At 35.2% G+C, this 17,631-nt stretch overlaps 1 protein-coding gene across 1 annotated transcript in view; it reads right to left on the reverse strand.

Annotated features, from left to right (window-relative positions):
• The window catches only part of LOC137396371 (DNA-binding protein RFX7-like), a 57,510-nt gene extending 39,890 nt beyond the window's left edge, over nucleotides 1-17,620 (reverse strand). Inside the window, exon 1 of the mRNA XM_068082620.1 lies at nucleotides 17,496-17,620. Within this exon, the coding sequence (XP_067938721.1) occupies nucleotides 17,496-17,523 (28 nt within the window). The 5' untranslated portion in view covers nucleotides 17,524-17,620. The remainder of the gene's footprint in view (nucleotides 1-17,495) is intronic.
• Between the last annotated feature and the right edge of the window lie 11 nt (nucleotides 17,621-17,631).

The following is a 17,631-nucleotide window of genomic DNA, read 5'->3' on the forward strand; positions in this document are numbered from 1 at the left end:
AAGCTAATAGCAAGTGGAAGGCAACTCTCATTACCTCTCATTGAATATAAGATGATTTTTAAGACCGGGTAACACCGAATAGCACAGCTAGTATATGTAATGAGGATGAAAGTGTAAGTTAAGTTTAAAACAATTTTATAACCAATAGTTTCATACTACAAAGCAACAATCATCATTAATAAATACTAATTAATTTTACATTGCTCTATTTTAATATTGAGCACCTTCATGCAAAAGACTGTAAATACTGCATCTATTGTATATATACTTTTATTGGGAAATCTATCATCAATTTTATAGAAAACATGTTTTATATTTGGTGCCACGGAACATCAATAAAGAAAAGGTATTGTCGCGTCATCAAAGCAAAAAAAATTTATACAAGACTTAAACCTAGTACGTTTAGGCATACATCTGGAATGTATACGTTGATTCATTAGGCATATAGTAATTTTAATTTAGAAAAGCTACAAAATTGAGAGAACGATATTTTTATAATGAATTCAAACACTAAAACTATGAAACCTGTGAAGGAGAGTTTCTACATTTTTTTGCACAGACATTAGCAATAGCCCAAAAGATTACACTTGTTGACACTCAGCAGGTATTCCCTCTACCAGGCAAGGTAATAATGAGGTGAGTATGAGCCATGACATGTTACAGTCACAGGGTATGTTTGTTTTTATTTTCATGCCATCTGATTGCATGACCTTTCAGAACGTCATGCTTTTCTCAGACATAAATTAGCTTCAGTTCATCTCTTTCCAAAAGGAGCTTTGAATTGTTTAAAGAACTTGGGTTATGTTTATTTAGCAGCTAAAATACATATTTGTAAAGTTGTAGCCTAAACCAAAACATGTTTGTGCAGTAGAACCTCAACACGCTGCCTCATGCGTCTGCCGCCATAGGCCGATGCCAAATAATGATCCCATAGCCTCCATTGCAACATATCCTAAACATCTCGCATATTATATCTATATTCATTGAAAGGAGCTCTTGTCTAGCCAGCTCACATGTTTTGATATTTTGTGTTTGTTAATCTGCCGAAGTTCACATCTTATCAGCCCCAAAGACGCTTCTAAGTGCTGCTGTTCTAGTATGAACAGCATAGAGCCAGTCAAAGGAACAGTGGTCTATTTAAACAAAATTAGCAAGTTTCAACAGACACCCATCAGTACGGCCAAAACCTGCCTGTTCTATTTAATGACAAATTTGGTAAAGGTATAGTCTTGCCCTACTCAATTTGGATCATTTAATAGATAAATGCTGTAAAACTTACGCCCTCGGGTTATGATGGCCCAGTTATACAATTTTCATCAGCAATGTAAAACACTGATTTTTCACCCTTTCCATACAAAATATTTTTCGCCATATGAAATATTTTGTCATATGAAATATTTTTCGCCATGCAAAAAAAAACTTTTTTTTCGAAATTCAAATTTGGCAGTCGGTCTGCTGATTACTTTGGAATAAGAAATATGTCGATATGCTGTTCACCGAGATCCCTCAAACAATGAATGAAAGAAATATGATACTCGACCTCTTTCGATCTCACAAATTTTAGCAATGAAAAAGTTGAATTTCAGTAAAATAGTAAAAAATACAAACTAAAACTCAGCTTTATGTATGTGTTTAGTAAGATAAATGCATTTAAGTTAAATTCAATGTTTATGGTCAATGTCTGTCTCGAAAGTATGAACTCCCTGCGGCACGTACTGCACATATTAGCCTACATTGTAACGTTACGTTTTATTGCAGATAACAACCACTAAATACGCTAAAGTTACTGTAGTTAACTGTAGTGAATATATTATTTTGTTACTAATTTTTAATATGTAGAGTACGTATATATAAAACTTTGATGTTTTTTACCAGGAGTGTTTGCATTAGATAATTACTAAGGGTTTCTACATCACTCTATATAACAATTTCGCCTTGCTATGCCAACACTGAAACGAATTAAAATCGTATGGCGAGGGTCAACTGTATAAGGATTCAAGAAAAAATAGGCAACAGGAAGGATGTAGTAAAACTAAGATAATTAATAATGTTCTTAACTAATTTTAACCTAAATTTTCTAAAGTTGGCGATTTATTTTTAATGGCAAACCCTAACAGCAAAAATTAATTTAGCAAAATTTTTGCCCAAATCACCCAGCTAGAATACTTACTGATCATTGCCAAAAAAGTAATACCACCAGGGGCAGATTTACTGTGATGCATATGGTGCAAATGCACCAACCTAAATATGGCAAAAAAAATAAAAAGATTAAAAATCCATCAAGAATTGAGTGAATTTCATTTCACTGAGAAATTGCGTTGGGAGGAAATTAAAAAAACAGCCTGGTAGGGCTCATTATAACGATCAAGTTTTAATAACCTTGACCTGAATTTGTTTAGCTTATAAACGAATAAGTTTGGTCCCAATAGACATCCCCAATTGAGCCATAACCTTTTTGAAAGAAGTACTACAAGCAATTTTAAAAGCAAAATGTCTCAGAAGAAAGGCCCCTAAACGAACTTTGGATCATTTCTTTCAACAACAAAACCACAATTCCAAAAAAGTATGCCCTACTGTGTCTGTTTTATAAGAACATCATTGTGTAGCTAATACTACAAAACATTTTTCATGGTAGTTTGCAGAAATGATGGCTTATTTCTGCAATTGTTTGTTAACTTTCTGTTTACATTTAATCTTGATATACATAGTATAACAAACATTATGAAACATCAATTTAATTAATCATATCTAATGTAAATTTTTACCTCTAAATTTGTTGTTTGCCGCAAGCAAATGATTACACTGTTTTGGGTGCAAACACACCTTTCCTTCAGTCTCAGATGCCTAAATTTCAAAAAGTTCCGTGTGGCCAGGCGAAAAGGGGGTGCGCTTACCCCACCCCCACACCCCCTCCCACCCTACATATTTTACACAAACTTTGCACCACACACATTTTTTCCTAGAACCGCCCCTGACCACATTAGTAAACACCATAACGAACATAGATTTTTTAGTGCTACTAGTACAAAGGTTCATATAGACCAATTAAAGTAATGACTTCATTTAGGTGAACAACTAGTTTTACTATTGATAACAGTAAGTGACATATGTAGTCTCCCACTATACTATTAGATAGAGCAGTAAAACTATATAAATACATATTCTATATAGATTGGCATTAATAAAAACATGTTATAAGACGTTTTCACTTGAATGAATCTTCTTTGAAAACAAAAATTATGCTTTCTAGCCTCTACCATGTACACACAGCTCTCAGCAACATTATGATAGAGGCACTATTATAGGCATGCTTTGAGTAGGACATCTGAGTTAACATATCTCTTGACGAAGGAAATAACCATTCAGCTTGTGATATCTGCTGCATTATGTTTATGAGTTCTAATCCCATATGATGCAATATTTTTCACCAAGCATGACTTCAGACAAATGCACATGGCTCTTACTCTAGTAGAGATTAGCTGATACACTTAACTTTTTTCATATCATAAAAATCTTTTTGACTCGGCCCTCTTCTAGTTTGGCCCTAAACAGATATACGTACTCATCAGGTCATTAGAGACAGCAATTAGGCTACATAAATAAATATTCTTTATATTCTACATGTCATGGCATATTTTTTATTTTGAATGAATCGTCTTTAAAAGTCAAAATGCTTTTTAGGTTATATTACATACATATAGCTCTCTACAACATTATAAAAGAGGCACTATTATACTATTACGGGTTGGAATCGAATACGATACAACCTATTTCCCAACATCTAACCGTGGCTTTGGACAGATTGGCATTGGCATTGCTCTTATTATAGTAAAAGTTTGGCTAATGTAATTTTTTCATGAAAATATTTTAAAAATATATCATAATTTTGGAAGATATTTTCATTCTTTTAAATGATTTACATTAAAAAGCCAAGGCCTTTTTGTTTCATTTTAACGGCAACAACTAAGCGTTATGTTTACTTTCACGATAGGTAAGGTAAGAAGAAGGTGCTGAGTCACTCGATTGGCCATATAGATAAATATGTACTGAGCCATCATTGTTTAGCTAGTGTTCAGTGGTTTCCTATACCAAGTTACGAAGAAAACAAAAGGCTCAAATAAGTCAAATAGAGTGATTATTAGGAAAGCTTATGAGATCTATTGTTAAAACCATTCTATTAATTTGTACAATAATACCTTGTGATACAAGTGTTCGGATATACGAGTGATTTGAGATACAAAGATCATTCTATGCAAAGATTTGTATTCAGATATGAAACAAATTTGAGATACGAGCATATGACACGGTTCTTGATCCGGCCAGTGGGTTGCTGAGTATTTGAGAGGCCGCTTACGAGATCGCTTGGTCTTTCTGATCAGATCAGCATGAAAAAGTTTTAAAAAGCCTGACTAAAGGTGAGGATGAAAGCGAGTCAAAACGCGAGGTGAAAAGAGCCAAGCTAGAAGAAAAACCGAAGATGAAAATAAAATTAAAATTAAGCTTAGTTTAGCATGAAATTAAAACTCATTTTTAAGTGTGTGTATAGTATGATAAGTTCGTTTAAGTTAAATCTCAAGTATATGCTGTGTTACCAAGTGTCAAAATTATGTAGCGTACTTAATGTGTTGCCGTCAAGACTTTCTCACACTGCTGTTAGCCATTACCATTAGTCTGGAAGGTAGGAACTCCAAACAGTATTGTAAATTTCACATTTTATATCATATCAGAGCCACTAGATAGGTATTTGCTATATTATGAGCGCAAATGGCGGATTAGAACAATTAAAACATGTTTTTCTATCATAATATCCTGTCTTTAGGGCTTTTTAGAGGGTGTGAATAGATTAATTGGTATTTAGTTACTTCTTATAGAAAAAATTTGAGTTGAGATATGAGTGAATTGACATACGAGCTCGGTCTCGGAAGGCATTAAGCTTGTATTCCAAGGTATTACTGTATGTATGTTATGTGCCAATAGCCAAATGCCATGCTCAATAGCATTTTTTATTGATTTTTTTTCGTTGAAATTATTCTAAGATGGAGTTAGATTATTTTGATAAGAAACTTTGTTTTGTTGAAATTAATTTCTGCCCAACAGGTTTTTTTTGACATACATTCTATTATTTGCCATGAAAGCAAAGGTTCTTGTCCTAGAAATTTTAACCTGAAGTATTTCACAATCAACACATTCTATAGAAGAACTATCAAAGTTATCACTACTAGCAGAAGGGGAACTTATATTAGTACAACCAGAATCATGGTATTCTGCGGTGTAGATGTATAGGTCCTATCATAAAATGAAAAGTTTGCGACATCCAAAGATCCGTAGAAATACTCAAAACCAATACCACAACTGGAAATGCCATTCATTATAAGACAAATCTGAAGTGCAATCTCAAAGGTTTTCTCTAGCTGGTCCTGGATATGTATGCTTAAGCTGTGGTGTAGATTTTTTTTTCATCTTTTCTCAAACGGAAAAAAAATGAACTGATGACCGCTTATGGTGGGAAATTTTGGGCTATCTGTTAACTCTATCAGCCAAAACAAATGTTTTCCTCACGCTACTAGCGCAAGCCTTTAGACAGGTTTTTTGTGCGAATGACTCAAATAGGCAATCATGACTTCCTGTATTCAAAGAGTTAACTTAAAAAGCTATTTTGAACACGATTTATGATGCAAAAACTTGCATACACTCGCGCGCTTGAATTGTTCAAGATTAAGGTTAATTCTATTTGTGAGCCTATATATTAGGATAAACTCAATTTTACTTAGTCGGCTAGGATATCTTAGGCTTTATGTTTGTACCTATAAATCCTACTAAGATGAAGGATTACTGCTTCCTACGAATCGCATTTACACTGATTATCTTAGTTCAGGCCTAGATCGGTTTCTACCAACTGGTCATGACTTGGAGCAATTGTACCTTGGACCATATACATTCGAGGGGTATACTCAACAACATATGATGCACATCTAGCTTAAATGCTTCATATTAGAAACCAAAATGCAAATTAACATGAAATATGTCAAAAAGCAACACAAAAACTTAATTTTTTTATTGTGTCATCTACTCTTTCTTCACGGATATGGTATTTTCTGTTTTTTGCTTGTGGCTACATGTTTCCTGATGACATCTACTTAACAAGTAAGTATGACTGCTAAATTTGGTCACAAGTATGGGCAGGTAGTAACTGGTCTAGTAACTTTGTATTATGAGGTATTGTAGTCACTTTTCACACACACACACTTGGTAAACCTTGTTGTCTCACGAGAACAGTCTTCATGTCTAAAGAGCTTGTACGCTGTGATAAAAGAAAATATTCACATTAGAGCAATGCAAAAAGGCTAGGAGTAAAACTTTGCTAGTATGAGGGATATCGATAAACTAAACGAAAAACATGTGGTCAAAGGTCATTGATACAAAGACCTTTTATGTCAATAAATGATGATTTGAAAGTGAGTATTTATAGTAAACATCCCATATCAATGCGATATGAATCATTTAGGCAAGTTGTAAATAGAATATGCCCAGCTAATGGATATTAGCAGGACCGGCCGGCGCAACAAAAGTGGATAAGTTCGCTGTCCTAATCAGCAGGGCATGAAACCTTATTTACACTCTAGGCCTAAAGTATTGGCCATCCTTGTGACATGTTGGACGATTTCAAATTTCAAGGATGCATAACACAATCGTGTCGGACAATAGTATTATTAGTCCTTGAAATATATGTATATCTCACAAACACTTCATTTAGGCTAATTGTTGTTCTTCGCAAATTCATGGAAGGAGCAGGAAAAGCAGTAATTCACTATAGTTACCTGCTACGAATTTTTGAGCTTCGAAGTTGTGGTTTTGATTGTAGGAATGAGGAGGACGAATTTACATAATACGCAGGAGTGGTCACACCACTCGCAATTATTCGTAGCTGATGAGTTTACGTGCTACTAAGAAATTGTCGTACAACTCCACATTTTCTATATTAGTCTGTTGAGCTTTTATCTACAACGGGACGCATAATTTATATCGTGGCTGGCACTCCTAGAATGCGTCTAAGGTCAAACGCTAATGTCAAAGCGTGTAACAAATTTTTCTTTAAATTTCGGAGTTAATATTTTTTATTTTGAAGATAATATTTTAAAAATATGTGCATTAAAAACGGAGATGCTGTAAGAACATAACCAATGAAATCGATGAAAATCTAACATCCGATTGCAAATATTTGTGCAATAATACGAATATCGATGTTTACATGATACTCAGTACTTCATTGTTCAAAAATATTCCCCTTGTACAGAGGTTTGAATCGCTTTGAAGATTTAAAGATTCGACGTGTTGAATCATTTACATGCTATGAAGATAAAAATACGACAAAACTTCGTAGCATGTAACGCTAGTGATTGTTTAGGACAACTAGCAATGCATCTAAAGCATGGGTAAATATGATTGCATGTTGATCTTGTTAATTTTAAAGTACTTGTGATTTCCTACGCATTCCTTACAAAACATTTTTTTTAAACTTACTTGAAAATGGGGTACACGATAAGCGTTCATTTATGCAGCTGTTCTATTTTCTATGTGTCCCATTCAGTAATATGTGACTGACATGGTAACTACTCTATCATAAACCTGCCAACAAACTTAATTAAATATTTTTAAAACCAATAGATTTTTATATAATATAAGTTTTAGGCCAAGATCATTTTTTCATGGCCTAAAAACATTGAAATATTTTGAATCACATATTTTAATGATGCATCGATATACAAGCAGTTGTTTCACCGAAATCCATCAATTGTGGAAAACATGGCATGGTCTTTGGTTACCACATTAACACTTGCCAAAATTAACAGAAATGTTAGTGTTGCCCAAAAATGCAAGTGTGCAAAACTGTTGCAAAAGATTTACCTACTGCATAGCTAGTTTGGAAATGCTACAAAATATACATTGAGAAAAGATGATATATAGCCTACTTTATTTAATACAATGGCAAATCTTTAGCAATGCAAAGTAAAACTAGTGGCCTTTGACCATGAGCGTATGCATGTTGCACAATAACTATTTGGTTTTACAGATACTATAAATGTTAAAAAAGAAGCTATAAGCCAACTGATCCACTCATATCAAGAGATGACCCATTCAAGATTACTCATCTGCTGTTGGAGTGAATCAAGAAGTCACAGCATTAAGTACATCAAATACCAAAAAAAGTCTGCTCCATATTTGTATCGTCTTGCATATTAACTTTCGAGTTGTGGTTATAGGATTATGGTAATTTCACATCTTGAAACACGCTAGCAAAAAATTCTTCCATTACACAAATAAGAAATTTAAAAGATTGTTCGTAGAAATTAACTATTTTCGGAAATTGTCAGTTTAAAAAATATCAATGCTTGCTTTGCTTTGATGAATAGGGATTTTTAATTGAAATTTTTTGGATAATCTTGTTACAAAAATAGTGAGTTGAACATAGTTATATGGCATCTAAGCTGTTTTTGGTTGATGCTTTAAAATATTTTTCTCCCAATTTTCACGACTTAAAATGTTGTTAAAAAGTTATTTGGTCAAAATTACGCAAAAATCTTATTGACACCACAATCTGTAATGCTATCCGCCGCATTACATGCAATAAAAATTTGTGTTGTCAGCTAACCTTTGAGCCAGTCATATCATATCATTTTCAGCCTAATGCAGCTGAGTCAATGCCAGCTCCAATGTACTGACAACTTGTTGAAACCTTTTCCCAAACTTGTTGTACCAAAGAAGGCATTATACTATTATACACAGAACAAGACACAGAATAAAATTTACCCCATTTCAATCAGCTCGACTTTTCAGCTATGAATAGAGTGAACCACATTATCATATGCTTAACTTTGAATACAACTCCCTTCAATAACTACTGTGGATGCAACATTTTTACTGTATAACATTTCAATACAAAATGGAACACATACACAATAGACCTACACCAAACTTCTGTTCATGAAACAACGCATCCTAGTATTTCTTCTCAGAGTACTTGAGCAATATTTGAACATAATTTTTACTGTAAAATCAGAAAAAAACATTAAAAATTAGAAAAGATTTAAAAGCCAATTTAGTAGCAGCACCATCACGACGTCATGAACTGCGAAGAGACTGACAGATTGCTGCAGCTTGAACGCTATAGCTGATATCAACGATAGCAACGATACAGACGGTTCCCAACCTACGAACGAGTAACATTCCGAACGATTGTTCGTAAGGTGAATTTGTTCGTAAGTTGCTTCAGTGCTATATTTTGTATTATAATTTATGTTTAAGGCCTATATAAGTATACCGAAGGTTTATATAAGTATGTTTAAGGCTTGTATAATATTTATTTATTTGTATATAACATTTAATAAAATGGAGAGAATACGTACAGTATGTATTTTTATATAACATTTAATAAAATGGAGAGAATACTTACAGTATGTACGTATTTTTATATAACATTTAATAAAATAGAGAGAATACGTACAGTATGTACATATTGTCATATAACATTTAATAAAATGGAGAGAATATGTACAGTATGTACATATTTTTATATAACATTTAATAAAATGGAGAGAATACGTACAGTACTGTACTACGTATTTTATATCATGAGAGGGTCTTCGTCGTCGCTGGAATGGGCTTCAAAAGTTGCTTCCTTCTCCGTAACTCCAATGCAAGAAGAAGATGAGGGTTGATGAGTATCTTCCTTAGAGGATTTACTAGAAACTGGCCAAAAGAAGTGATCTAACGACGATTGCACAGTTTTCTTATTTTTTCATCAAAAATGATGCGGTAGCACTGTATGGTATCATTCAATTGATTTGCAACCTTTGTGCAGCGTTCAATATTTGGGTCTTGCAGCTCGAAGAGTGCGATGGCTTTATCTTTGAGCGCAAACCCCTCAGCCAAGAGTTTCGTTTCGAATTTCTTCATGGGGACAGGCGTTTCTTCCTCCTCCTCTTCTTCTTCGACACGTTGCTGAGCCTTCAACTCCACGAGGTCTTGGTTACTCAATTCCTCTCCATGGGACTCAAGTAATTTCTCGAAGTCCTCCTCCTGCAGGTCAAGCTCGAGTTTGTCACTTAGGCCGACAAGCGTGCTGAGAATTTCTTTATTGATGCCCTTCTGATCAAAGCCACGGATGTCGTTGACGTAGTGAGGGCATAGAAGCCTCCACAAGGCATTGAGGTTGACCTCGGTAACCTCACGCCATGATGCATCAATGTTTTTTACGCAGTTCAAGATGTTATACGACTTCCAGTAGCTCCGTACGGTCATCTCGGGGTCAGAATCTACTGCTTTCAAGGCTATCCTGTACGTCAGTCAGGTGTAATATTTCTTGAAATTGGCAAAAACACCCTGGTCCATCGGCTGCAGAAGTGAAGTTGTGTTTGGCGGCTTGTACACACCTTTGACATCAGGATAAAAATCATCCAAGTGCGGGGGGTGGCCGGGAGCATTGTCCAGCACTAGCAAAATCTTGAATGGAATTCTATTATCCCGGCAATACAACTTCACTTCTGGGATGAAATGGTGGAAGAACCAGTCCTAAAATACAGCGAGTGTCACCCATGCCTTTGTGTTTGACATCCATATAACGGGGAGAGAGCTTTTCGTCACATTCTTCAGGGCTCGAGGGTTAGCTGCCCGGTAAACTAGCAGCGACTTCAGCTTGTAGCTCCCTTCAGCATTCACCCCAAGCATTAAGGTTAGGCGGTCTTTAGCCGTTTTATATCCGGGCATCGTCTTCTCACGACTAATGTAGGTCTTCTCTGGCACTTTCTTCCAAAAAAGACCCGTTTCGTCGACATCGAAGATCTGCTTAGCCGAATAGCCACCCTCCTCAATGATCTCCTTCAACACTTGGGGGAATCACTCGGCAGCCTCTGTGTCCGCAGATGCTGCCTCTCCGGACACAGACACAGACACATTGTGGAGATTCGCCCTCTTCTTGAAACGGGAAAACCATCCGCAGCTTGCAGAAAACGTTTCTTTGGCAGCGCTTTCCCAGCCTTAGCCTTGACATCCTCAAAGATAGATTTGGCCTTCTCCTGAATGAGCAGAAGGCTCAGAGGAAAACGCCGCCGTTGCTGATCCTCGAGCCAAATGGTGAGAAGTTTCTCCATCTCTTCTATGATTTTCCCTCTTTTTTTGCTAATGATCGTCGATTGCATAGGCACTGCACCTTTCACATGTTCCATTACACGATCTTTCTGTTTATAAATGGTACCGACTGTCGAATGATTCAAGTTGTATGCCCATGCATAGCCTGTCTTGACAAGCTGTTGTTATTGCGTAGTTGTCCCCCCGTCGAGCGGCGAGCAACAACAGCTTGTCACAAGACGTACTGCACCTGATGCATCAGCTGCACTTATAAGGAGTTGTTCTCTTCCGTCTACGCGGCTGGGCCGCGATGTTATGTCGGTCGCTCCATTGGTAATCATAACGGATTTCACGCAAAAATTTCTGTAGAAAAAAACAAGATTACAACGTTTAACCAAAGACCAGTTTCTGCGATAAACTTTAGTAGAACTTAAGAATAAAATAAACTCAAAATAAAATCTATAAGAACAAATAAAACAGACTGATACAAAAATAGAAATAAAACTGACTGAGCGCACAAATAACGACATGTTTAGTCGCTGTTGTTGCCTAAGTTCTCAAATTCTAATAAAGTTTATTGGAGAGAGGGGTCGCCAGTTAAACGTTCTTATTTTAATTTTTCTACATAAATTTTTGCGTGAAATCCGTTATGATTACCAATGGAGCGACCTGAATAACATCGCAGCCAAGCCGCGTAGACGGAAGAGAACAACTCCCTATAAGTGCAGCTGATGCATCAGGTGCAGTACGTCTTGTGACAAGCTGTTGTTGCTCGCCGCTCGACGGGGGGACAACTACGCAAAAACAACAGCTTGTCAAGACAGGCTAGCCCATGCAACGCTCAGCATTTTCTCACCCGCATCAAGCTTCTTTATTATTGACACTTTCCTTTCAAATGAGATGGCTTGCCTCTTCGTTGCACTATCACTCTCACTAGAAGCCTTTCGCTTTTCACCAACCATATTGAATAATGGATGACCGAGATATTTACTGTACGTAATGATAAAAATAAATAAGGCAGAGGAAGGTGGATGCTGGGTGGTGCTTCCGAGTAGTGCCTCTTTCTATCTTTCTGTCGTTAATACGTCGGTAATACCGACTGTAATACCGACGGTAATTCATACGGACATACAAACGCGCAGACCCTGTTCATATGTACTGTTGTTCGTACCTCGAATGTTCGTAAGTAGGGAACCGTTTGCATAAGCTAATGACGTCGATTGGAACGTATTTTTCTTCTGAGCGTTTTATTGCAATCAAGATTTGTCGATTTTGATCTTGAAACAACCTAGCAGTCAGATCACCTCAATAATCAAGAAACAATTGCAAATAATAAAGAAATATCGATAATTCCTAATAAAATCTACTAAAATCTTGTGCAAGTTCATCTAGTACACTTATCTAATGAAAAAGGGTTGTTGAAAATTCTATACCTTTTACTGTCGTCAATTGGTTGTGAGCAAATTGAATTCAATCATTGGCAATCATACAGTGTGTGGTTGCTATTTATGGGTAATTCACAGAACTTTTAACTGGGCATCTATAGAATGCCTTGAGTCATTCAATAGCTGCCTCGAGTCAGTTTTACATTCTCAAGGCTTCTTGACCAAGTCTGAATTTAGTAAAACTATCATATAAGCCAGTTTACGTAATATTTTAAGAAGTGGCCACTTAAAAAATACCGAAGACCGCTTCAATGTAAATGCACCATAAGCAATCTACAAAAATTTAACTCCTTCGAATATGACCTGCTAAATATAGGATTCGGCTAAAATAAGAATGTCATAGTTCGTAGTAAGGTACAAAGATTTAATGAAAATTCAACTTTGGTCTTTGCTACTTCAGAAACTCCTATGCAAACTTAGAGAAAGTATCAGATTTCTTGAAACCTGATTCAGTTCATCTTATACTTCGTTGCTTATAACATAGAAAAAAGCTAAATTGCAATGTTGACATCCTAAAATCAATTGAAGAATGATTGTGTAAGATAATGGGTGATCTTGTGCGGCTAAAAAAAGCTTTGCCATTAAATTTTTCAGAACTATTCTTAAAATAGTTGTTAGCACTTGGTCAAGTCAGGCTTCATGACAATTGCGACGTTCTAAATTGCTGTGGAAACTTCTACAAAATTAGGACGCACAACTGTGAAAAGAAATTATTTCTGATAGATCCATCATTTAAAGAATGATCACAAAATATAGAAAAAAATTTTAATTCAATACTGCGCAAGCTAATCAATAAGGTTTAATACATTCCTTGATCACATGGAAAAATAACGGTATTGATAAAACCCCATAAAATTAAACTTTACTACGTTTTGAAGTATTGCTATAACAATATAATGTTACTCTTATCGAAAGACACAGCACACGGTACACTTTAGCTCCTTTACAAAGTATGTTTGAAAAATCAGGTATGATAACTAGTTATGGTAGCAGCTGTAATAAGCTCCATTTTTTCATGGATATTTTTAAAATCATTTTAAATCGCAGGCTACATAACTATGCCCAACTCTTTCAACCTTGATTAAAATCAAGTTATTCGCCTCTCAATGAAATTCACCTAAAATGTAGATTTTGCTAGTTACACCTCGTTTAGAGTAGTCTATGATTAGAAGTCATCAATTGTTGTGATAATTTAAACATTAGCAAGCCATGTTATACTGATGAGTATTACATATTAACACAGAATTCTATTAGTTTTTCTGTTTACAGGAACAAATTTATACTGCTAATATTCCACAATATCATTATTACTATAGGTTATTACTTACTGTTGTTTGCCACGGTTATTGATGTCCTAATAAACCAACTGCTAGCCTCTAAATGCAAACTCAAGTATAATAATATGCTCATAACAAGTTGTCTTATTCACTTTACAATTCAGAGATTGGTCCTGTGATGATTAAAACACACAGGATGAAGATTATTTGACCCTTCAATAATCTTTACCCTTTCATAATTTCATGGAAATTCTTCTACTTGGAAACTTTTCCCCTTGACAATAGTTCTGGGGAAAATTGGATGACTTTTCAATGACTAGATATTTGAAGGCGTCAATGAAAGTGAGAGCTGTTGGGTTTATATTTAAGAATTTGTAGTACAAATCTACCATGGCCATTCATATTAATTTGTAATAGGAAATGGTAATTCCACTTGATGTTAGTAAACTAACATCACAAAACTTTTAAGAGCGCTTTCGGATTCCAAACGCATACCCGATGTCTGGTCATCAAAGTCAGCATGCCGGTAGCATGCTGATTTCTACTCGTTGTACGACATTTACATCATGTAGGTGTACATGCTTTTTACACACTCGTCATGTAGATATTGGAGCTTTTGGCGCGAGTGGATTTGTCAAGGTTAGCCCGGTTATGATATTGGCGATTTAATGACAAAGTATACCATATCATTTAGAAATGGGTGACTGGCTATTCAAGCCATTTCGTGATTCTTTTATCTCATGAAGTCTAATATTTGTTCATGGTGGTAATAAAATGTGGTAGGAATTATGAATGTTATAAACTGCATACGAAAAAATTGACAATATAAACCCGCCTGCTACAAAAGGGAAAATCTGATTACATTTCATTCATGTTTGAAACTGAAATGCTGGTAGCTACAGCCATGGCAACACCCATCTGATCTGAGATTTCTTGTCAGCTAATACTATTCTAGCAACGAATATCTGGCACAGTTACTGGCCAACTCTTTCCGAGGCCATTAAAATATTCGCGGATGAATAAATTATGTTGTTTACTTCTATAAGTGATGCAGTATCCGAATGGTGGTATTGAAAATTTTTTGTAGTATTTTAGGTAAGCACACATACGGAATGCGAAAGCGCCCCAACATAAATCATCAAAAAGCTCACTGTGAAAGCAAACTGGGATAAACAACTGGATCAGGCTCAAATATATATGTATGTAATAGGCGTAATAATGTGTACATGTAATATGTCCCCATATGTGTATATGTAATGCGCTTAACTATATATTTAGTTACTGTAAAACCTCTATTTGAACGCTATCTTTATTTGAATGCCACCTCTAATTGAATGCCACCCTTTAATTGAACAACACTTCTATTTGTCCCCTACTTTGACTTTTTTTAATCTTCACAAACCCATAATAGAAAGTGACCTGTAGAAAAGTGTCCATAAAATAGTACTAATAATGACTCGGTTACATCAATAACAATTAAATTTTGTTGTTGCTGTACTAGGTGCCATGATTTTAGTGACTGTGTACCTGAGAAGATCGATCGTCCCAATCATTAGAACTAAACTTTACTTCAAAGTCACTAAAGGTCTAAATTATATCCATTGTTTTCAGACTCGCCCACGGTGTGGTTTACAATCTTACCTAACGACTTTAAAGCATCTTGATGAATGATGAAATTACTTTTCAGAAATACCGTACAATGTAATAGCAGCCATTGTTATAGTGTACTCTAACTTCAAAGGTTAAAACATCTTTAAAATCGTTATGTCCATTTCCAACTACAAAGCTTTACGATTTTTCCTTTAAAAGTGATACCACTGAAATACTTAACAGTACCACGCTAATATTTTATAGTCAAAGTAGTTCCTTGTTCAACTCGGTCTGATACCTCGATGTATATGAAAAACAGTTTAGCAAAAACCCTGAGGCTGACGGCATCAATGTCGATTCGCCCAAAGGAGAATGTAAAATATAGGCAAAATTAGCATCGCTTCGCCCGTAAAAGGGTTAAATTTGTGATCCAAAAAATTAAGTGAGCTAGTCAAAAAATACAACACCACCCTTTATTTAAACGCCACCTAGCTGATTAAGTGCCAGTCTAGGAGAAGAGTTGAAGAATAGAACATCATGGCATTCAAATAGAGGTTTTACAGTATCCTTTTGACTTCTGCATGCGAATTTACCAATCCATCGTTTTTCCGTGATGTCAGCCTATAGTGGTCCGCCATCTTTGTAAACAACTTTTACCGTTGAAAACATAAAGCTTCTGCAATTAATTTTGACGAACGACGCTGTTGTTCGCAATTTTGTATAGCGATGCTGAACTCTTTTTCCAGAGAATCCCGATATAATATCGAAATAACACCAAAAATACTATTCAATCGATAATGTAAAGTGAACGAGAATGACGATCGTTTGTCTACAAATATGAGCAGACAAATTGATGTCAAAAAAACAACGGATAGTTAAGAAAGCTAGTTACATAATATAGTCGGGCATATGAAAGTATGACATATATGATAGTCGGGCTTGCCTACAAATACTTCTGTGAAGGAATAACGACTACGATAAAGAAACGTGTAAAAGCATGAAAACCGCATATTTAAAGTTGCAAGCAAAACCGCATTTATGTTTGTCATTCCTAGAAATCAATAGCTTGCCTTCTTCTGACCCTACTTAGAATCTTGAAAAGTAAAAAAAAACCTTGGCAGTTGCTCCAAAAATAAGAAATACTGCTTTCTATCTTGTATGCATCAACTAACATTAAGTGACTATTAATTTGCCCTGATATGTTACACTGATGCAATATTTATAAAAAAAATTTAAAGATTGGAAAGATTGTTTTTACCTCGTTTTTAACATGAGCCTACTGGAGTCAATTATTATTTAACAATCAACAAAAGGGTATGAACTAATAGTTTATAGCTGTAGACTATGAAGTATTAGGAAAAGCTAATAAAACGATGATAATAAAAATCAAAAGCTGCAACTATAATGTTGCATTGATGGAGAAAGACAGACAAACAAGGTTTTCTCGAGTTGTAAAAATCAGGTTTGTATATCGGAAGCTCTCCAACCTAACAAATTATGGACAAGGGAATAGCTTGTCATTAACAAAGCTGACCTTCATTTGTTAAAGTCCAATTGCATTAAAAAAGTCTGCATGCTTTGTTAGTAGAAAAGATTTTTAGCTTACTTGGCTTTACAATGAGTTGCGCAACCGAAGTTTGTGCACAGTAATAGTTTCACACAATGCAATATCCCAAATCAAACGAGAGTTTTGATAAAAAAACTAATGCATTAAATTAAACAAGAACTTTGAAGCATATGCACGAGTATATCTTTCATATAACTTGTCTAATAAAACGATTTCTCATTTCAAAATTTGATTAAACATTTTTTTACCAATTTAATGCAGAATTTTCAATCTAGACTGCTCTTCCAAATACGCCACTGAAATGTGTTTTAAACACTATCAAAAAACAGCAGAAACAACACATGCTAATTATTCAATATCACCTTTTTAAGAACTAACGCCTCGGTTTGTAAGCTACTTGGTATAAAAAGGACAAACTATTATAGAGGAATAAAATTAAACTAAAAACATAGTTAAAAATTATTTGAAAGCATTATTAGAAAACCAACTAACCGTCGATTTGCTGCGGAGTCAACTGCATAACTACGAGCCATCTATATGTTTAGCATTAAAGCTAGGTTTCTGGAGTGGTAAGCCAACATCACCGCTAATCGCCCTCGCGCAGAAGCCGTATGTCGGAAACAGCTGA

The sequence above is a fragment of the Watersipora subatra genome, chromosome 5, assembly GCF_963576615.1.
Source record: "Watersipora subatra chromosome 5, tzWatSuba1.1, whole genome shotgun sequence".
NCBI lineage: Eukaryota > Metazoa > Bryozoa > Gymnolaemata > Cheilostomatida > Watersiporidae > Watersipora > Watersipora subatra.